General features: G+C 32.7%; 1 protein-coding gene across 1 annotated transcript in view; it reads left to right on the forward strand.

Moving 5' to 3' along the window:
• The first annotated feature begins 7,075 nt into the window (after positions 1–7,075).
• Positions 7,076–17,456, forward strand: part of LOC111996483 (uncharacterized) — a 13,679-nt gene continuing 3,298 nt past the window's right edge. Inside the window, exons 1-3 of the mRNA XM_065761228.1 lie at positions 7,076–7,661; positions 8,567–8,716; positions 9,655–9,785. Coding sequence (XP_065617300.1) covers positions 7,076–7,661; positions 8,567–8,716; positions 9,655–9,785 — 867 coding nt within the window. The remainder of the gene's footprint in view (positions 7,662–8,566; positions 8,717–9,654; positions 9,786–17,456) is intronic.

Here is a 17,456-nt window from a genome sequence, read left to right on the forward strand (position 1 = left end):
TATGTTAATGGAGAGGGAGAGAGTAGAGGAATTTGGAGAATCAAATGTCTAAGATTGTGGATGAGTCAATCTTGGTTTTTTCTAAGGTTTCTCTCTCAAAATTCTTTCTGGAAGCGCTTTACATTTCGTGGGTATAAGGATATTTATAGTAGGATACGTGAGGAATGTGAAAAATTATTTTTCTACAAAACAGGGCATTCTAGCAACTCAGTCTCGCGAGTGGGATGAGTCGCAAGTTTGAGTCGCGAGTTAATTGTCGGGCCAAACTATCAACTTTTGTCCTGTAGTGCTCCAGCTGTCTTCCTGCATACTTCACACGTGTGGCATTTTGGCGAGTTGCTAGTTATGAGTCACTTGCGAGATCCAGTCGCGAGAAACCTTTTGAATGCTCACACACTTGAATTCTTCAAACTCTTCTCTAGAAGCTCTCTACATTTCGTGGATATAAGGGTATTTATAGTAGGGTACGTGAGGAATGTGAAAAGTCATTTTGATGCAAAACAGGGCATTCTGATGACTCAGTCTCGCAAGTGGGATGAGTCACGAGTTTGAGTCACGAGTTAATTGCTAGGCCAAACTGTTAATTTTTTTCTTGTAGTGCTCCAGCTGTCTTCCTGCATGCTTCACACATGTGGCATTTTGACGAGTTGCTAGTCGTGAGTCACTCGCGAGATCCAGTCGCGAGAAACCTCTTGAATGCTCACACACTTGAATTCTTCAAACTCTTCTCACACACAACCCTTATATTATTCTCACCTAAATATAGGGTATCTAATTGCTAAAATACAAGCAAATTTGGCACGTAATAAAGCCAACACATGATTGAATAAATTCAACCTTACATGTATGAACTAAAATAAAGTTTTAAATCACAATGATTCATCAATATAAAGTAGAGTTGCAAGAAAAAATAAAAAATTAAGAGAAAAAGAATGACCATATTTTCAAGAGAGAATGTGAGAGAGAATAATAAGAAATTTATATAAAATAATATGAGAAGAAAAAAATAAAAATAAAAAATATAGTAATAAACACCAAATTATCCAAGTCATGTTATGTTATGTTATAATAAAATAAGATTATATTCTTATATACTATTTTTATAATGTAATATGATAGCATCTATGAAGTCAAAGAGAATAAAAAAGATAACAACTTAAAAACACAAAACTTAATCACATCAACCCAAAGTAGAGTTCTAAATAATACAAAAATTTATCAACCTAAAGTAGAGACGTGTGAAAAATATTTAAAAAAAAAAATCCACCAAAAATGAAAAAAGAAATGCGAGAGAGAAAGAAAAAGAAACAACATTTTGTGTGTGGAAAATGAGAGAGAGAAAAAGAGAGAAATAACATTTTGTGTGTGAAAAAACTATGAATAGAATAAAAAAGAAAATTGTAAATTTATAGTAAGAGAAGGGGAATAAGAAAAGCAAAAGTAAAAAAAGAATAAAAAAATTAATAATAAAGGAAGATGAAGGGATTGAGGAAAAGTGATATTAAGGTAGATAGTCGTGGGTAGATGAAAAGGTGAAAATGAGGGGAAAAGTTTGAAAAATTATAACTATAAGTTGGGAAATTAATAAGGAAAAAAAAGAGAATTAAAAAAAAAAAAAAAAGATAGAATGTAAAAATTGCTGGTGGGTAATGGTGTGGGTANAATACAAAAATTTATCAACCTAAAGTAGAGACGTGTGAAAAATATTTAAAAAAAAAAATCCACCAAAAATGAAAAAAGAAATGCGAGAGAGAAAGAAAAAGAAACAACATTTTGTGTGTGGAAAATGAGAGAGAGAAAAAGAGAGAAATAACATTTTGTGTGTGAAAAAACTATGAATAGAATAAAAAAGAAAATTGTAAATTTATAGTAAGAGAAGGGGAATAAGAAAAGCAAAAGTAAAAAAAGAATAAAAAAATTAATAATAAAGGAAGATGAAGGGATTGAGGAAAAGTGATATTAAGGTAGATAGTCGTGGGTAGATGAAAAGGTGAAAATGAGGGGAAAAGTTTGAAAAATTATAACTATAAGTTGGGAAATTAATAAGGAAAAAAAAGAGAATTAAAAAAAAAAAAAAAAAGATAGAATGTTAAAAATTGGTGGATAATGTGACCGTTGTTGTGGTTCAATATGAACATAGCAACACTAAATGTTACGCTTCATATAGTTTATAGGAAATGAAAAGTTATAGAGTTGCTCATTTTCATTTTCTTTGACATATGCATATTTGTGAGATAATTTTTTAGGAAAACTTGTCATCTTTTAAAATCTAATGAATATAAAAAATTTATTTAGTTTGATGTTGTATGAATATGTACAAAAAAAAAATTTGAGAAAACAAAAACTAACTTGTTTCCATAACTACTAGACTAGTTGACAAATTATGTTTTTTAAGAGATCATTGAACTAACTCACATAAAATAAAATAATTTTTTAAAATTTGGGGTGCTATTAAGTGGATTAGTCACATTATCATTGAAAAAGATGATGTTAGAAAAATTGAAATACAAATGCCCCTTAATTAGTAATTTTGCATATAAAAAAGGCAACAAGAATATATTTTAAATTAAAAATTATAATATGAAAAGTCAAATAAATACTATACTAATAATATTTAATGATAAAAAATATGACTTATAGTCAGGGTTCTAAACGAGCCAAGCTTTGTCAAGTAGTGTGTGTCTGAGCTTGGCTCGTCAATAAAAATCAAATGTTCAAACTTGGCTTGAGCTTGAGACAAGCCTAAAAACAATGTTTGAACTCGAGCTTGTGAGAGTGCCAAAAAGCTTGAGCTCGGCTTGGCTTGATTAATTAGTCAAGCCAAACTCGAGCTTAATATCAAGCTCAAACTCGAGCTCAAGTCAAGCTTTTTAGCTTGGGATCCAAAAACATTGCATCATCAAATGCTTATATCATAAAAATCAAGTAAACAAAAAATATATATATTTAATAATATACTCATTTTGTCATGCTTCTAACACTCGTGATTAGAAATTGTTTAAATTACAACATTACATAATCAAATCCATCCATCATCATTCATTGTCTGTAGCTTAAGTAATTGTTCAAAATACAATTTTTACATCCACATTTGTTATTTGTGCAACTATAATCCTAACAAATCTAAATAAAATAATATTCCAAAACATATATGAATAAACAAGCTATAAATTAATATTCCAAAACATATGTGTAATGTCATGATAATGAGTTTATTTAGTAATCATATATCAAGCTATAAACGAGCCTAAACTCGGCATGTTTTGTATCGAGCTCTATTGTTCACGAGCTTGTTCATGAACAAATTTTTTTACTTGAACTTGGCTTGTTTATCAAACAAACCTAAAACTAATGCTCAAGCTTGGCTTATTTGTAAATAAACAAACATGAACGAGCTTTTTATCGAGCTGAGCTCGAGTTGTTCATGAACGGTTTGATTCGTTTACAGCCCTACTTATAGTTGTCATTAGGCTTCAAATTTTAGTAAAACAACCCTGATTTGGCCTCATCACTACTGTATATAGCTATTCTGTGTTTATTTCCCAGGTATCAATTCTCTACTTAAAATATACCCAATTGATATGTATGTTTTTTTTTTTTTTCGTTTTGTTTTGTGAAGAAGATGTTCTTCATTTTCTTTTTCTTTTTTTTCTTTTATTTTTTTTTTTAAGAAAGACTCTCATTTCATTAAAAAGCAGAAAATAACATAGCATCCTGAGAAAAGGTGGACATTCTTCCATCCATGTTACAAAAGAATCAATATTCTTAGCAAAAGCTGCCAAAGTATGAGCTAGCTTATTTCCTTGTCGTCCCGCGTGTGAGGCTTGGAATGTTTTAAACTCATGTAATCTGGAGCAAAGTCCTGAGACTACAGTAGATATAGAGATTGGGGCATCTGTGGGGCTCTCCATAGCATGACAAACAGTAATGGAATCTGTTTCAAAAATCACATCTCTGACTCCAATGTCCCATGCAAAAACTGTAGCTTCATCTAGTGCTTTAGCCTCTACTTCTAAGGGAGCCAAAGGAAGTGGGAGGCGCTTGCTTAGGGCAGCAATGACCGATCCAAAAAAAAAAAAAACATGTAACACGTTCCCTCTATCTTTTTTAAGGCAAGGTTCTAGTTCCTTTCTTTTCTTTTTAATATTTAGGAACAGAAAAAGGTTTTAATCTTGTACTTCAAAAGGCGATGGAGAGACTACTCATACTGGCAAATAATATGTGAATATTAGCTTAATTAAACTCTAAGTCTTATGGACCCGGGTTTACTGCACAATCTCCTCTATCATTATAAATAGTTGCTCAAATCACCAAAATGATGGTATAAATAAATTGCTAGGTTCTTCCTTTCTCATTTTATTTTTTGATAGAGTTTTAAATTATGAAGTTCGTTTTTATAATTTGCGCTTTTGTCATCAGTTAAGATACCAATTGGTTTTGGTGTGAACAAAGATGTGAATTCAAATCTCTTATTCAACCTTCAGAGATTTTACCAGTTGAATTAACTGAAATTCACTTTTTTTTTTTTTTTTCATTTAAGTTAACATGTTCCCTCTTTTTTTTTTTTTTTTTTTTTTTTTAATTTTAAAGCAAGATTCTAGTTTATTTACTTTTTGGAACAGAAAATGGTTTTAAATCCATGTACTTCAAAAGGCGACGGAGAGAGACTACTCATCAGGCAAATAATATGGAATATTACTTAATTAAACTACAAGTCTTATGGACCCCGCTTTACTGTACAATCTCCTTTTTTTTTTTTTTTATCATTATAAATTGCTTGCTCAAATCACCAACATGAGCTGTAAATAAAGTAATAAACTGGTAGGTTTCTAGTGCGACTAGGACAATATGCCACGGAAAGCTCAACTCCAACTTATAGTCTTGGAAGATGACTTGGCAGCAAGAGACATTTTTCCTGTAAGTAGAACCATCATTTTTTTTTCTTTGGCTTAAACCATCTTTTAGTAATTAAGTGGCTAGAGATACTTGTCCACAAAAAAAAAAAAAAAAAAAAAAAAAAAAAAAAAAAAAAAAAAATTGACTAGAGAGATATTGATCCGAAATAAGATGTGTTCTCTTGAATTATTACATTGATCCTTTCTAGTTAACTCAAATTTATAAAATTTCTTACAATTGAATAAGAGGCTTGTATTTGACATAATGATAAAGACAATTATCATGTAACAAATTTCATATGAGCAAATCTTATCTTATTTATTAAATTAATTAACAACCTCACTCCTATAGCTATATATGGTATTTGCCATAAAATTTTAAGCTTCAAAACTTTCTTTAATAAAATATTTTTTTACGTCAACAAATTAACAAATAAATTAAAGGAACTTTTCTAGGTTTTTTGCCCCGCCCCGCCTTGACTCGCTTCGCCCCTTGTAGGTTTTTCCCACCCCACAATGGTAGTGGGATAGGAATGGGGCCGGATTTTAGCCCCTGCTATGGGGCAAGGTGGGGATAGATTTAGACATTTTAGCTCCACCCCACTCCATCCCCATCCAACCTCGCGTTGATAAGAGCTATAATTATAAATTTTTCATATCCTAAATTTCTACTATTTAAACAAACAAATTAATACTAGCTTATTTAAATGCATGAATATTCAGTTTTTTGTTGTTGTTGTTATATTGTCTTGTTAAATACTTTGATAATATTATTTAATTATTGCTAAGAATTAGTTTGATTTGATAAGATAAAATTAGTTATAATTTCAAGTATATTTACATTAATGAAACAGATTTTATTAAAAAAAATTATAACAGTTGTGAGGCAAGTTAAAATGAAATAGAATTTTAAGGGACAGGGCAGGGCCCAAGGGACGGGGATGAGGCAAGGAAGCTTTCCCCATCATACGGGGTAGGATGGGAGTGAAGATCTAATCCTTCGGCCCTGCCCCTCCCCATCATTACCATCCCTACCTTAGACTTCTAAACAAAGTAAGAAATAAAATGTAGAAATAAATTAGGGAAGAATATTCAAATTCTAATAGAAATCATTATGTCTACTAAAAGACTAACATGGAAACTAAATTAAATAAAATCAATTAAGGATGTAATTTGTTACTTTCCCAATTATATTCTTAGAGATTGACATCATCTTCTTGATTGCCGGTGACCCATACTCTATCAGGATTAGTGCCATTGAATTCTGGGAGGATCGCTGTTGAATGTGCTAAGATGGCATCAAAAATAGAAATACAGGACGCGGACAAGTGCATGATTGATCACCCCTGGACTCCTGCGTCATCAGAGGACATATTGGAAACAAAAATAGAAATATCTAAGGTACTCCAATGCATAAAATTATTTTATTCACTTCATGTATTACACATTTATACCTCTTGTAGTTTAATTGACACCTCTCATGCACAAAGTGCTTAAAAATCTAAGAGAGAAATGTTCAAACTGCAGAGTTAACAATATATTGTGACTATCTAAAAAAAAGACCCTAATCTGATATGAGAGAAAGACATGGTATTGGAAACTTTTAGATTTATCATATCTAATTTTATGCATGAAGTTGATCTATTTTAAATAGAGATGAAAGGCAACTTAGCTGCCAGAGAGAGTTGTTTTAGTAAGTAAAAGGACAAAAAAATATACCATCTTCATCCCATTTTATTGGTCCTTGTTAGAAAATTTAATTCGTTAAGGGAACATCATTCAATAATGTGATGCCTTTTAGTAAAAATAAAAAATTGTACGTATAAATTTTCAAAACAACCATAATTAATTTAAACTCTAATGATAAGATCATATATTGAATTTTTAAATAAAGTAAAGGGTAGGTTAAGAAATTATTTTTTTAACTTTTTAAAAAGAATGAAACTTTTTTAATTGATTGACCCCCTCCCAAAAAAAAAGTTAAATTTTCTAAACAAAATCAATGGAAGAAAAATTTTATTTTTATATATTGGCGTGTTTCGGGATGTTTGTGGATCAGACTCATTTCAAGTGTAAAATGATAAATAAATAAAAAAAATCCATTAATTGCTGCAACAATTGCTACACAAACTAATCCTAATTATTCTGTCCATTTTTTTCATCTTCATTGTTCCATATAGATGGAGATTGAGTGGATTTCAGATTGGCTTCAAGATCAAGATCATATTAAAAAATGCGAGGAGACTTCAATCTTCAACCTCGACAAGGCCCAAAGAAGATTGTTTAAAAGTGCCGTCAATGGTGATTGGGAGGATGTCCTTGTTCAATGTGAAGGACAAAATTGGGCCTTCGATGTCAAGGTCACAAAGTCAGATGACACAATATTCCACCTAGCAGCCTACAATAAACGTGAAGATATTTTTGAAGGACTTCTAAAATTATTACCATGGGGAACCGATCATGAACACATCGCAATGAGTGCTTTAGAAAAGGCAAACATGGAAGGAAATACCCCTCTCCACATTGCAGCATCAGTGGGGAGTAAGAAGATGTGTCGCAGCATAGTTGAAAGATCACGGTCAAGAGCTTTACTAAGTGTTCTTAACAATGAAGGTGAGACCCCTTTCTTCTCAGCAGCTCTTCATGGTCACAAAGACGCTTTTCTATACTTGGCTTCTATCTGCAACCGGGTAGAAGGCTACTTTTACAGTCAAAGGAACGATGGTGACACTATACTCCACTGTGCCATCTCTGCAGAACACTATGGTGAGCAATATTTTTCATGCTGAAGAGGAACACTACACCCGTGCACATAGGATAATTTATGTAGAAGAGCTTTTATTAATTTCCCCCTAACTTTATTTTATTTAATATTATTTCATATTATATCACTAAGTTTGTTTTGAAGTAAAATATTACAAATTTTACAAGTAAAATGTTTTCAATATAATATTTTTGAGTATTTAGTACGACAAGTAAAATTTTTCAAGTAAACCACCAAAACCAATGGCTTAATCACTAAAGCTGCTAGTGCTAGAGACCTACTGACCAAACTGTTAGAACATTGTCTCTAGGGACATAACTACTAGATCCAGTCATTGGAATGACACTGATTGTTGGAGTGGCATCTCCAATCACTAGAATGACGGCATTGATCATCGGAGTGGCAACTCCAACCATGGGATAGTTGCCATTGGTTGCTGTAACAGCAACTTCGGGCACCGAACCGTCAACATCGGCTCCCCAGCTCATTGAATCAATGACCTAACCACCAGATAGGGGAAGAGGAAGTCACTATATGTTTTTGTAAGATGTTTTATCAAAATTTGAAGGCTAAAACATTTTATAACTTTTTATAAAAGGTTTTACAATAAACAAAAAATATTTTACATAATGTTTGACCAAATTTTACATACAAAAAAAACACATAAAAAAAAAAACATTTTACTTCAAAACAAGCGAAATGTAAATTACATTTTGAGTTTTTGAAGTGGATTATAAACGGTGAAATTATGACTTAAGCTAGTAAATAAATGTGATAGAACAGTTGATGAGAATTTACAACTTGTGCTGTTGTGCAAGAGGTGGTTGTTAATTAGAATCTAAGATGCGCCTGAAATACTATTAATTAGTTATTATATTAAGTCACATTTGGTTATTATGCTTGGCAGAATTGTCCATTATAATACTTAACAAGTATGAACATCTTGTAAACGTTGTCAACAAGGATGGCAATACCCCTCTCCATCTCCTGACACGCAAACCGTCTGCCTTCAAAAGTGGCAGCGATCTTCGTTGGTATGAAAAGATCATCTATCACTGTAAGTATACTATACAATTTTCAAGATATGTGTTTTTTTTGGTGAACAATTTCAAGATATGTTGATAGTGTATTTAAAATCACTCATTTTTTCTTTCTTTTCATTTGCTCCTACCTACTCTTCTTTTTCTAATATCGGATTACAAAGTTGTTGTCAAGAATTTTGTAATACAGGTGGCACTTCTTGATAGATTTTGAATAAAAGCATCAAAGTCTCGAATCCTCTCATTCTATTGTAACTATGGAATTTATGTTTAAAAATAAAACCAACAGTTACATAGCAGTTTGAAGAAAAATATTATTAATGTCACGGAACTAAATTATCAACCTTTCCGTAACTCAAGTTCCTTCGAATCTTAATTGACATTTACTTCCAATTAACTGTTGCTATATGTTAACTTACGGGTTAATTATCATGCATTGCATGCTGTAAGTTGGTTGATTTAGACATGTGAACTGAATAGTTTATACTTCATCCTAAATATGTCTTACCTTTACGAATATAAATCATCTATCTTAAGCTTAAAGGTGATTAGGCTGTAATTTGAAATTTAGGGTCTAAATCGTTACTAAAATTAAAAATTGGTAATCTCAAAAACCTAAAAATTCCTTTATATGTATGTATGTCTGCGTGCGAGTGTGTGGAGGGGCTTAAGGAAGATAAGCTATTATTTTATTTAATTTTACACTAAAATACTCGTTACAGTTTACGTGACTAGTCTTTTAGTGCCCAGATAACTTTCAAGTGCAGATTACTTATGTATTTATATCAGTAGTGGCTCACTAATAAGAAGAATTAAAATAGTTTAGAAATCTCAGAGTTCAATGGAAAATTTTAGTTGTAATGGAAATTTCATTATTTACCAAAAAAGGATATCTGTGTTTATTTTCATTTACAATGTGCTTCGCGGCTTTGTAACTGAACTATTTTCATTTCAGCATTTTTAACAATAGACGACGTAGAGAAGGTAATTAAGGACGCAGATAGAGTGGACCTTGGAAGAGAACAGGCTAACCATGGAGGTAGGCGCCAAAGTGATAAATGTTCAAACACACACACACATCTGAATGTGTTTCTTAAAAAAAAAAAAAAGCACATTGACATTAGTTTGTTCAAGTACATAGAGAAGGGACAAAAAAAGGTTCTCATGACTGAGTCCAAATCCTCTGTCTCATCAATTGTGCTCCACTTCATGCTCCACCAATAAAACTTGAACAACTAGCCTCTCTCATTAAATAAGATAACTCTGACTTTAATGAGAGAGGCTAGCTGTCTCATTTAATGAGATATCTCATTTAATAAAAAAGGTTAGCTGTCCAAATTTTATTGGTGGAGCACGAAGTGGAGCACAATTGATGAGACAGAGGATTTGGACTCGAAATTATTGGTTCCTCCGGGAGGACCACTGATGTGGTCCTCCCTACTCCTGCCAGCCAATAATAAAGTGCCACGTGGCCACTTTTTCTGATTCAGCTCCGCATCATACCTTACTCATTTCCTTTAACTCTTGTTAACAAAACCAAACCAAGGTTAAAACTAAAACAAACTCAGCTGCCCTTACCCATTTCGTTCACCCAAAATCAAAGCCAAAATCAAAATTTCTCCCAAACACATCTGCCTCTTTCTTTCTCTCTCCCTTTAGCTCTATTTCCCCAATATCTCTCTAGAGAAGAAATTCTCCCTCTCTTTTTATATGAAATTCAAATTCAAAAAAGTGTCAAGCCATGGAAGGCCGCTGTTTTCACAAGAATTCTGGTAGTGACACAGTCAATGGAGGCCCAAAGGGAAAACCAACTTCAATCATCCTAAACGCCATCGCCACCGCCACCGCCACCAAAGGCAGCGTTTCCACTTCAATCATCCTAGTACAAACCCGTCTATCTCTACCTATTTGAAAATTTCAAACCGTAAGGCTCTCACTCCCTCTCTTCGATTTGGTGGCTCTAGACGGTGCGTGGGTAATGGATTCAAGGAATGGAAGTTCTGAAGATTGTAGATTGAGGGTGGGTTATGTGTTGGCGGTGAAAGTCGTGTTGGATATTCTGTGTTATGGGGTTTGAAGTTTTATCGAGTCTTTGTGCAATTTTCTAAGTACAGATAAGTGTATATATGAACTATGAACATGTACACAGATTTTATTTTGAGGAAAAAGAAATTTACCCCTTTTTTATTATTTTGTTCTCCGAATCTGAATCTGCTTTCTTAGGTTTTTGAGTACAATTAAAGTGGTGGGATTTTTGAGTCTGTTTGTTTTTATGGGTTTTCACTGTATTTTTGGTTGTGTTTTCTGCTCTTGATTATTGCAGTAGGTTCTTTGGAGTTTGGGGAATTGATTTTCTGGGTATTTCGAAAAGAATTTCGAAAGATAAGTCTCATGAAGCCCAGTTTTTGGACAAATACAAAAGTCTAATCCACAGTATAGTTCACTACGGACCAAGGCCCGGCTTTATTGTAGATTTTCCTGTTACTTCAATTCTCCTCTCCTTGGATACTTTGGATTGGCTATTAATTTAGAAATTAGTGCCTCCATTGACCTCGTTACTTGGTTGATGGCTCGTCACTAGTGGTTAGCGTCAAAAATTGGTACATTGCTAAGGCTGTGGGAAGCATATCTAATACTAATCTAATGAAAATCCTGCTTTGAAAAAGTTATTCAAATTAAGTCTATTCTCCATATCTTTTAGTGGTTTATTATTTATTTAAATTTCTCAATTAAAAATAACTTTGAATAACTGTGTTACTGCCAGAATTCTTGTGAAAACGGCGGCCTGGCTTAACACTTCTTTGAATTTCAATTTCATACAGAAAGAGAGGGGGAATTTCTTCTCTAGAGAGATATCGGGGAAATAGAGCTAGAGGGAGAGAGAAAGGAAGAGGCAAATGTGTTTGATAGAAATTTTGATTTTGGGTGAACGAAATGGGTAAGGGCAGTTGAGTTTGTTTTAGTTTTATCCTTGGTTTGGTTTTGTTAACAAGAGTTAAAGGAAATGGGTAAGGTATGATGTGGAGCTGAATCAGAAAAAGTGGCCACGTGGCATTTTATTATTGGCTGGCAGGAGCAGGGAGGACCACATCAGTGGTCCTCCCGGAGGAACCAATAATTTCTCGAGGGGGAGAGTATAGAAGAAGATGTAGAGCAGAGCACACCAATGAATGCTGGTGAAAATGAAGAAGTAATGTGAAAGCAAAGAAAGAACAAAAAGAAGGGAGAGAACAAAAATCTAAAATCATCACAGACACTGTTAAATCAATCTAACCAAAATAACCAAATCTAAATTTGTCTATTCAAGATACCTTTACCAGTTCCGGTTGTGGGATGCTGGCCCATGCTTGCTTGACGGTTGTAGTGCCCTCAGATTTCTCACTTCTTTTTTTTCTCTCAACAAAATGAAAAAGCATAATTGTTCGGGTTAATATCTTGTGTAACGAATTGAACTAAATGGTAAGTTAAAATCCCAAAAGAAACAATTGTTCAGTGTTTTTAAATGTAGACATGTCAATAATTTATGTAGCCACATGGCACAATGAGAAGTAGTCAATAAAAAGTCAAACATTTCAACTATTAGTTATTATATATATATATATATATTAATGTCGCCACGAATGATATTTTTGCGAACCTTTATGGGTTATGACGCTTTTCACCACATCAATTATATCTGTAGTACATATGAGCTAGAAATGGATTGACGATTTTACCAAGAATTGATAATTTTCTTCCCAACGCTCAAGTAGTGGTCTTTAAATGTAGTTGTACATGTTTGATATAAGGGGGTTATGATATGGATTCCTTATTCTTTTTCTTTTTGCATTAATGAAAGCCTTGTTTTTGGAGTGTGTATGGTAGTTATAGCAATTTTGAGTTTTCAAAGTAGTACTTGTAAACACTCAATTTTGCACCCATAATTTAATCAAGGAAAATGACTAGAATGACCAATTACATACCCGAAATTCATGATTCCATTACATGCATTAATTTGTTCATTGCATATCATAAAATGATCTTGAGATTCCAACGGTCGCAACGGTATGCTCAATTTTCAAATCAGACCGTCAGATCGAAAGATATCGCATGATCAAATTTGCACGGTCAGCATGCATTGTTTTTAGGTAGAATCAACCACACATGATTGATTTAAATTAATTTTATTGGCTAAAAAATTAAATTTAATTAAAAAATTTTGTGATTGGTTGTTAGTTAGTGTCCAAAAATAGGCTTGTTTGCATGGGAATAAAGGAGATAATCGGATAACAATAAAATTGTGGATAATCAAGACTTTTAGAGTATTTATCTACAAGATAATCTTTGCTGAAAATACCTGAATTATCAAAAAAAGAGTTTAATTTTTATAAAAATGCGCCTAAGTGCAAGTCGCTCAAAAAAAAATAAATAAATAAATAAGGAGTCCAAAAGGGATCAAAACTCAAACGAGGGACTGGCACCCCAAAGGGCCATTCGGCACTTTTGGAGTGCTGATTGGCACAAACTCGGGCCCCAGCTTGAGGGCACTTGGATTAAGCTGAAACATATCATTTTTAATTTTTTAGAGATAAGGACGCATCCCAATTTGTATTCTAGCAAATTTTTTTAACATCCCAGCCTTTATAAATAAAGGCTACATCTCAAAATTCAGCACACTTTTTCACGCTCGCTGATTTCCCCTCTTTCTGACTCTTCTTTTCTATTATTCTCTCTCTTACATTAAAGAAGTTCTTGAGGCTCTAGCCTTAAGAAATTCTTTTTTGTAAGCAAGGTATTTTAGATTTCAAAGATAATTGAATAAATTTCTTTGAACTCTAAAATATTCCCTCAATAAGAAGAGTACGTCCATGCAAGAGGTGGTCTTTCTTTACCCTTTTTTTTGTTTCTTTTATTTTGATGATGCATGAGTAGATATTCTTTTAGTTTTAATTTCTAATGCTCATACCATGTGTTGTCAATATTTTTGTTGAAATATGTTCTTGATGTTTTAATTGTCGTGATTTACCTTTTTAAGTTTCAAAAATCTGCTTATTATCATATAATTTTCAAAACTAAAAACAGACATGTATCTTCCTTGGATGTAGATCTGAAATTTTCAAAACCAAAACAGATTTGTATCTTCCTTAGATGTAGATCTGAATTTTTTTTTTAACATAAAAAACATACTTATATCTTCCTTAGATGCAGATCTGAATTTTTTCATAAAAACTAGTCTATATCTTCCTTAGACGCAAATTCGAATTTTTTTTAATACAAAAATTGATTTGTATCTTCTTTAGATGTAGATCTGAATTTTTTAAACATAGCAGATTTTGAAATAAAAAAGAAAGTCACAACCAGTAATGTTTTGTTTGATGCGAGTAGCGTATGCTTATTTCATGAGTGTAGTCGTCTTAAAAAAAAAAAAAAAAAACCTTTTTTTATTTTATTTCACATAAAAAACAAATCTGATTTTTTCTAACTCTCTACAAATCTAGAGTTTTCTACAAAACAGATTTTTTTACTGGGTGTAAAGAAAGAGATTTTCGCCGCGCCTTACCATGGAAGCTTTTGTTGGGTTTAATAGCATTCTATATGTCTATAGCTTCTACCTTGGTATCTTTCACAACCGGACATTTCTTCATCTTCAGGGCTCAACTAAAATTTGTGTCTTCCACCTCGTATATAGTGACCTACTTGCTGGTAACAGTGTCTTCTATGGCAGTCTTTCCGCTCTTCTTTCATTTGATGTGGGCTACCTTCAAGAAGGTGCCACAACGTAAATATAGGGTGACTATTCCTCATTGGCTTTATTTGGATGAGTAACTAGTATTTACATTCCAATCTTCTTCAAAAGCCTAATGACTTAGGTTATTGATTGATAAATTTTTTCCACTAATATTGATGATGGACTTGTACCATGTGTTCTATTTCAATAAAGTAAAACATTTATCTGGGAGAATTGAATATTATCTACCTAATTAATTAAGTTGTTGAAGTACAATTTATCGTTGGGAGTCCACTTTGTCTTAATGTTTTATTTTTTATTATCATCGTGAACTTGAATGTTTTGAGTTGATCAACTTTAATTATATATAGTTTGTACGAACTAAAAATATTATAGAGTTGGTCGTTTTCATTTAAATTTGTCGGATTATTAGTCTTTGTCTAAACAATTATGTTGATGCTTTAACATGTAGTTCCAATGCTCCCATCTCTTTGAGTAATCTCCCTGAGCTAGTTAGATATTGGATTATAAATTAACCAGGCTATTTAAGAATAATTTGAACATGACTTGAGAAAATGCTTAAGCTTGTTGATGTTCATGTATTTAGTAAACAAACCAGTCTCATACTCCTGTTTAAGCTTGACTATAAATGAGTCAAACTCAATTATAATAATGTGTTCATAAACTAGTTTGTGTGGATAAGACTTGATTTAATGTGTGCATGAAAGCAAAAAGTATCTGACCTCTGCATTTAACTACGTCAATCTCATTATATTGAGAGAATGTCATTCAGAAAGAATAAGGAACAAAAATAGGCTTTATATATATATATATTTAAATATGCCACTGAAGATCGCTAATGTATTTTAATTAGCAAAAAAGTAAGAAGAATATAATTACAAATTAGACTGCATAATAATTTAGGGACAAAGTTTTTATTTCGTTCAACCCATTGCATAGTGAATCAGAAATCTATTCATATGTATTTTTTAAATAAGTCAGGTCACATGACTAATTAAATATGCAATGTGATTAAAATTATATGGTGAATAGTTTTAGCAGTTGCCACGTAGTGGGTATGAGCAGTTTACATTTTTCATAATTAAGCAAGTATATGTCTTATAGTTTCCAAAAATGTCATATATGTTTAAAAATTTATAGTTCCATATGAGATCTGAGTCGTGAAATAAATTTGGTAATATTTATTTATAAGGTAGAACTTTAGTACAATTCTTTAGATGCAATACATTAAATTTCACAACTAAGAAACTGTACCTATATTTTTCCTTATTTATATATCCAACGAATCAACTCAACATAATCATATAGCTTCAAGTAAACATATGTTTGGGTTACTTCACGGAGATTTCAAAATCATAAAATGTTCCTATAAGTTTCAGTACTCTTCTAGATCCTGCACAAAAGACAATATTAATATACTTAGATATTAGAAATAACTAGCCGATTTCCATGTGCAATGCACAAATATGGTATAAATTTATTTTAAATTATTTTATAAGAAATTATGTTTCTAACCATGCATAAACTCATTATTTGATTTAACATTTGAGGAATTAGTTTCAATTATATTACATGTTATTGAAAAGAGATTAAATTTCGTAAGGACGTGGTGTAAAACCCATGACACATCATCTTATCACATATTTAAGAATAAACACAATCACACCCAATCAATTCTAATACCCATATATAAATCCAACTAGATTAGGAGTTTATTGAAATGTTATTAGGTGTGGTAGGATGTATTGAATTTTAAATAAAGTGCTGATGTGATAATCTCTTATTGGATGGTGTAAAACATGAGTTTTACACCCCATCCTTACTAAATTTAGACTCTATTGAAAATAGAGTAAATATAAAGTTTTGGTCCAATTTGGTTCATTTTGGTCCATAGACCATTTTGGTCCGATTTGGTCACTTTGGTGTATTTAGGCCAATTTGGTCTACTTTGGTCTATTTGGTTTACTTCACTCTTTTAAGGTCCACTTCAGTCGACATTGGTTTATTTAGTCCACTTCATTTCATTCGCTTCATTTTAGTTCAATTCAGTCAACTTTGGACCAATTAGGTCCACTTAGGTCTATTCGGTCTACCTCAGTTCCTTTCGGTCTACTTTAGTCCTTCAAAATAAGAATTAGGCGAAAAGCACATTTTCGTCCTTACATTTTCACTCGATTCTACTTTAGTCCCTAACTTTTTTTTTCACCGCTTTTAGTCCCTATTTTGAAACATTAATGAAGGAAATTGCACAGGTGGCAAACGGTAAAACTTATAAATATTAAAATAATGTCCACATAAGTCACGTGGAATCTAATTTAATTTTTTTTAAAATAAATTACTTATCATTATTAAAAAAAAAAAAAAAAAACATTCTTGTTCTTCCCAAAACGAAGAACTCAAACCCAGCAACTGATTCCTCAAACCCAGATTACAACAACACAAATGAAAAAAGAAAAAAAAAAAAAAAAAAAACAAAAAAAAAAACAAACACAAGCTAACTTGGCCAAATTGAAGTGATTTTGACAACTAAACCATAAAACAAAATAAACCCAGAAAACCCAATTGGCAATTTATCACAGCTAGCTAGTGGAAACAGTGCCGAACCTTAATTGTATCACATAACAACCACCGCGCCGAATTGCATCAACCACCGCAACACCGGCGACTTCTCTAGCTCCAAAAACCTCGACACCACCGCGCCAAGGATTCTCCCGGCCTCGATCGCCGCCCCCAAGTCCTTCGGCAAATTCTTCAACGACCTCCCAGCCTTCGCTAGCACCATCAAAGCCTCCTCTCTGTTCTTGTCCTCCGCCGATGACCCCTCATCGCCTCCTCCTCCTCTGCTACAACCTTTGCCGCTGTTTCCATTGTTGTTGTTGTCGTCTCCGCCGAGGAATGATACGGCGAAGTTTGCGATGGAGAAAGCGGTGAGGAAGTGGCGGGTGGGGTTGTTGTGGTGGTGGAGAGAGAGCGAAGTGGGTGAGAGAGAGACGGAGGTGGAGGGAAGTGGGTGGTGGTGATGAGGAAGA

Source organism: Quercus suber, unplaced genomic scaffold, assembly GCF_002906115.3.
Source record: "Quercus suber isolate HL8 unplaced genomic scaffold, Cork oak 2.0 scaffold_18, whole genome shotgun sequence".
NCBI lineage: Eukaryota > Viridiplantae > Streptophyta > Magnoliopsida > Fagales > Fagaceae > Quercus > Quercus suber.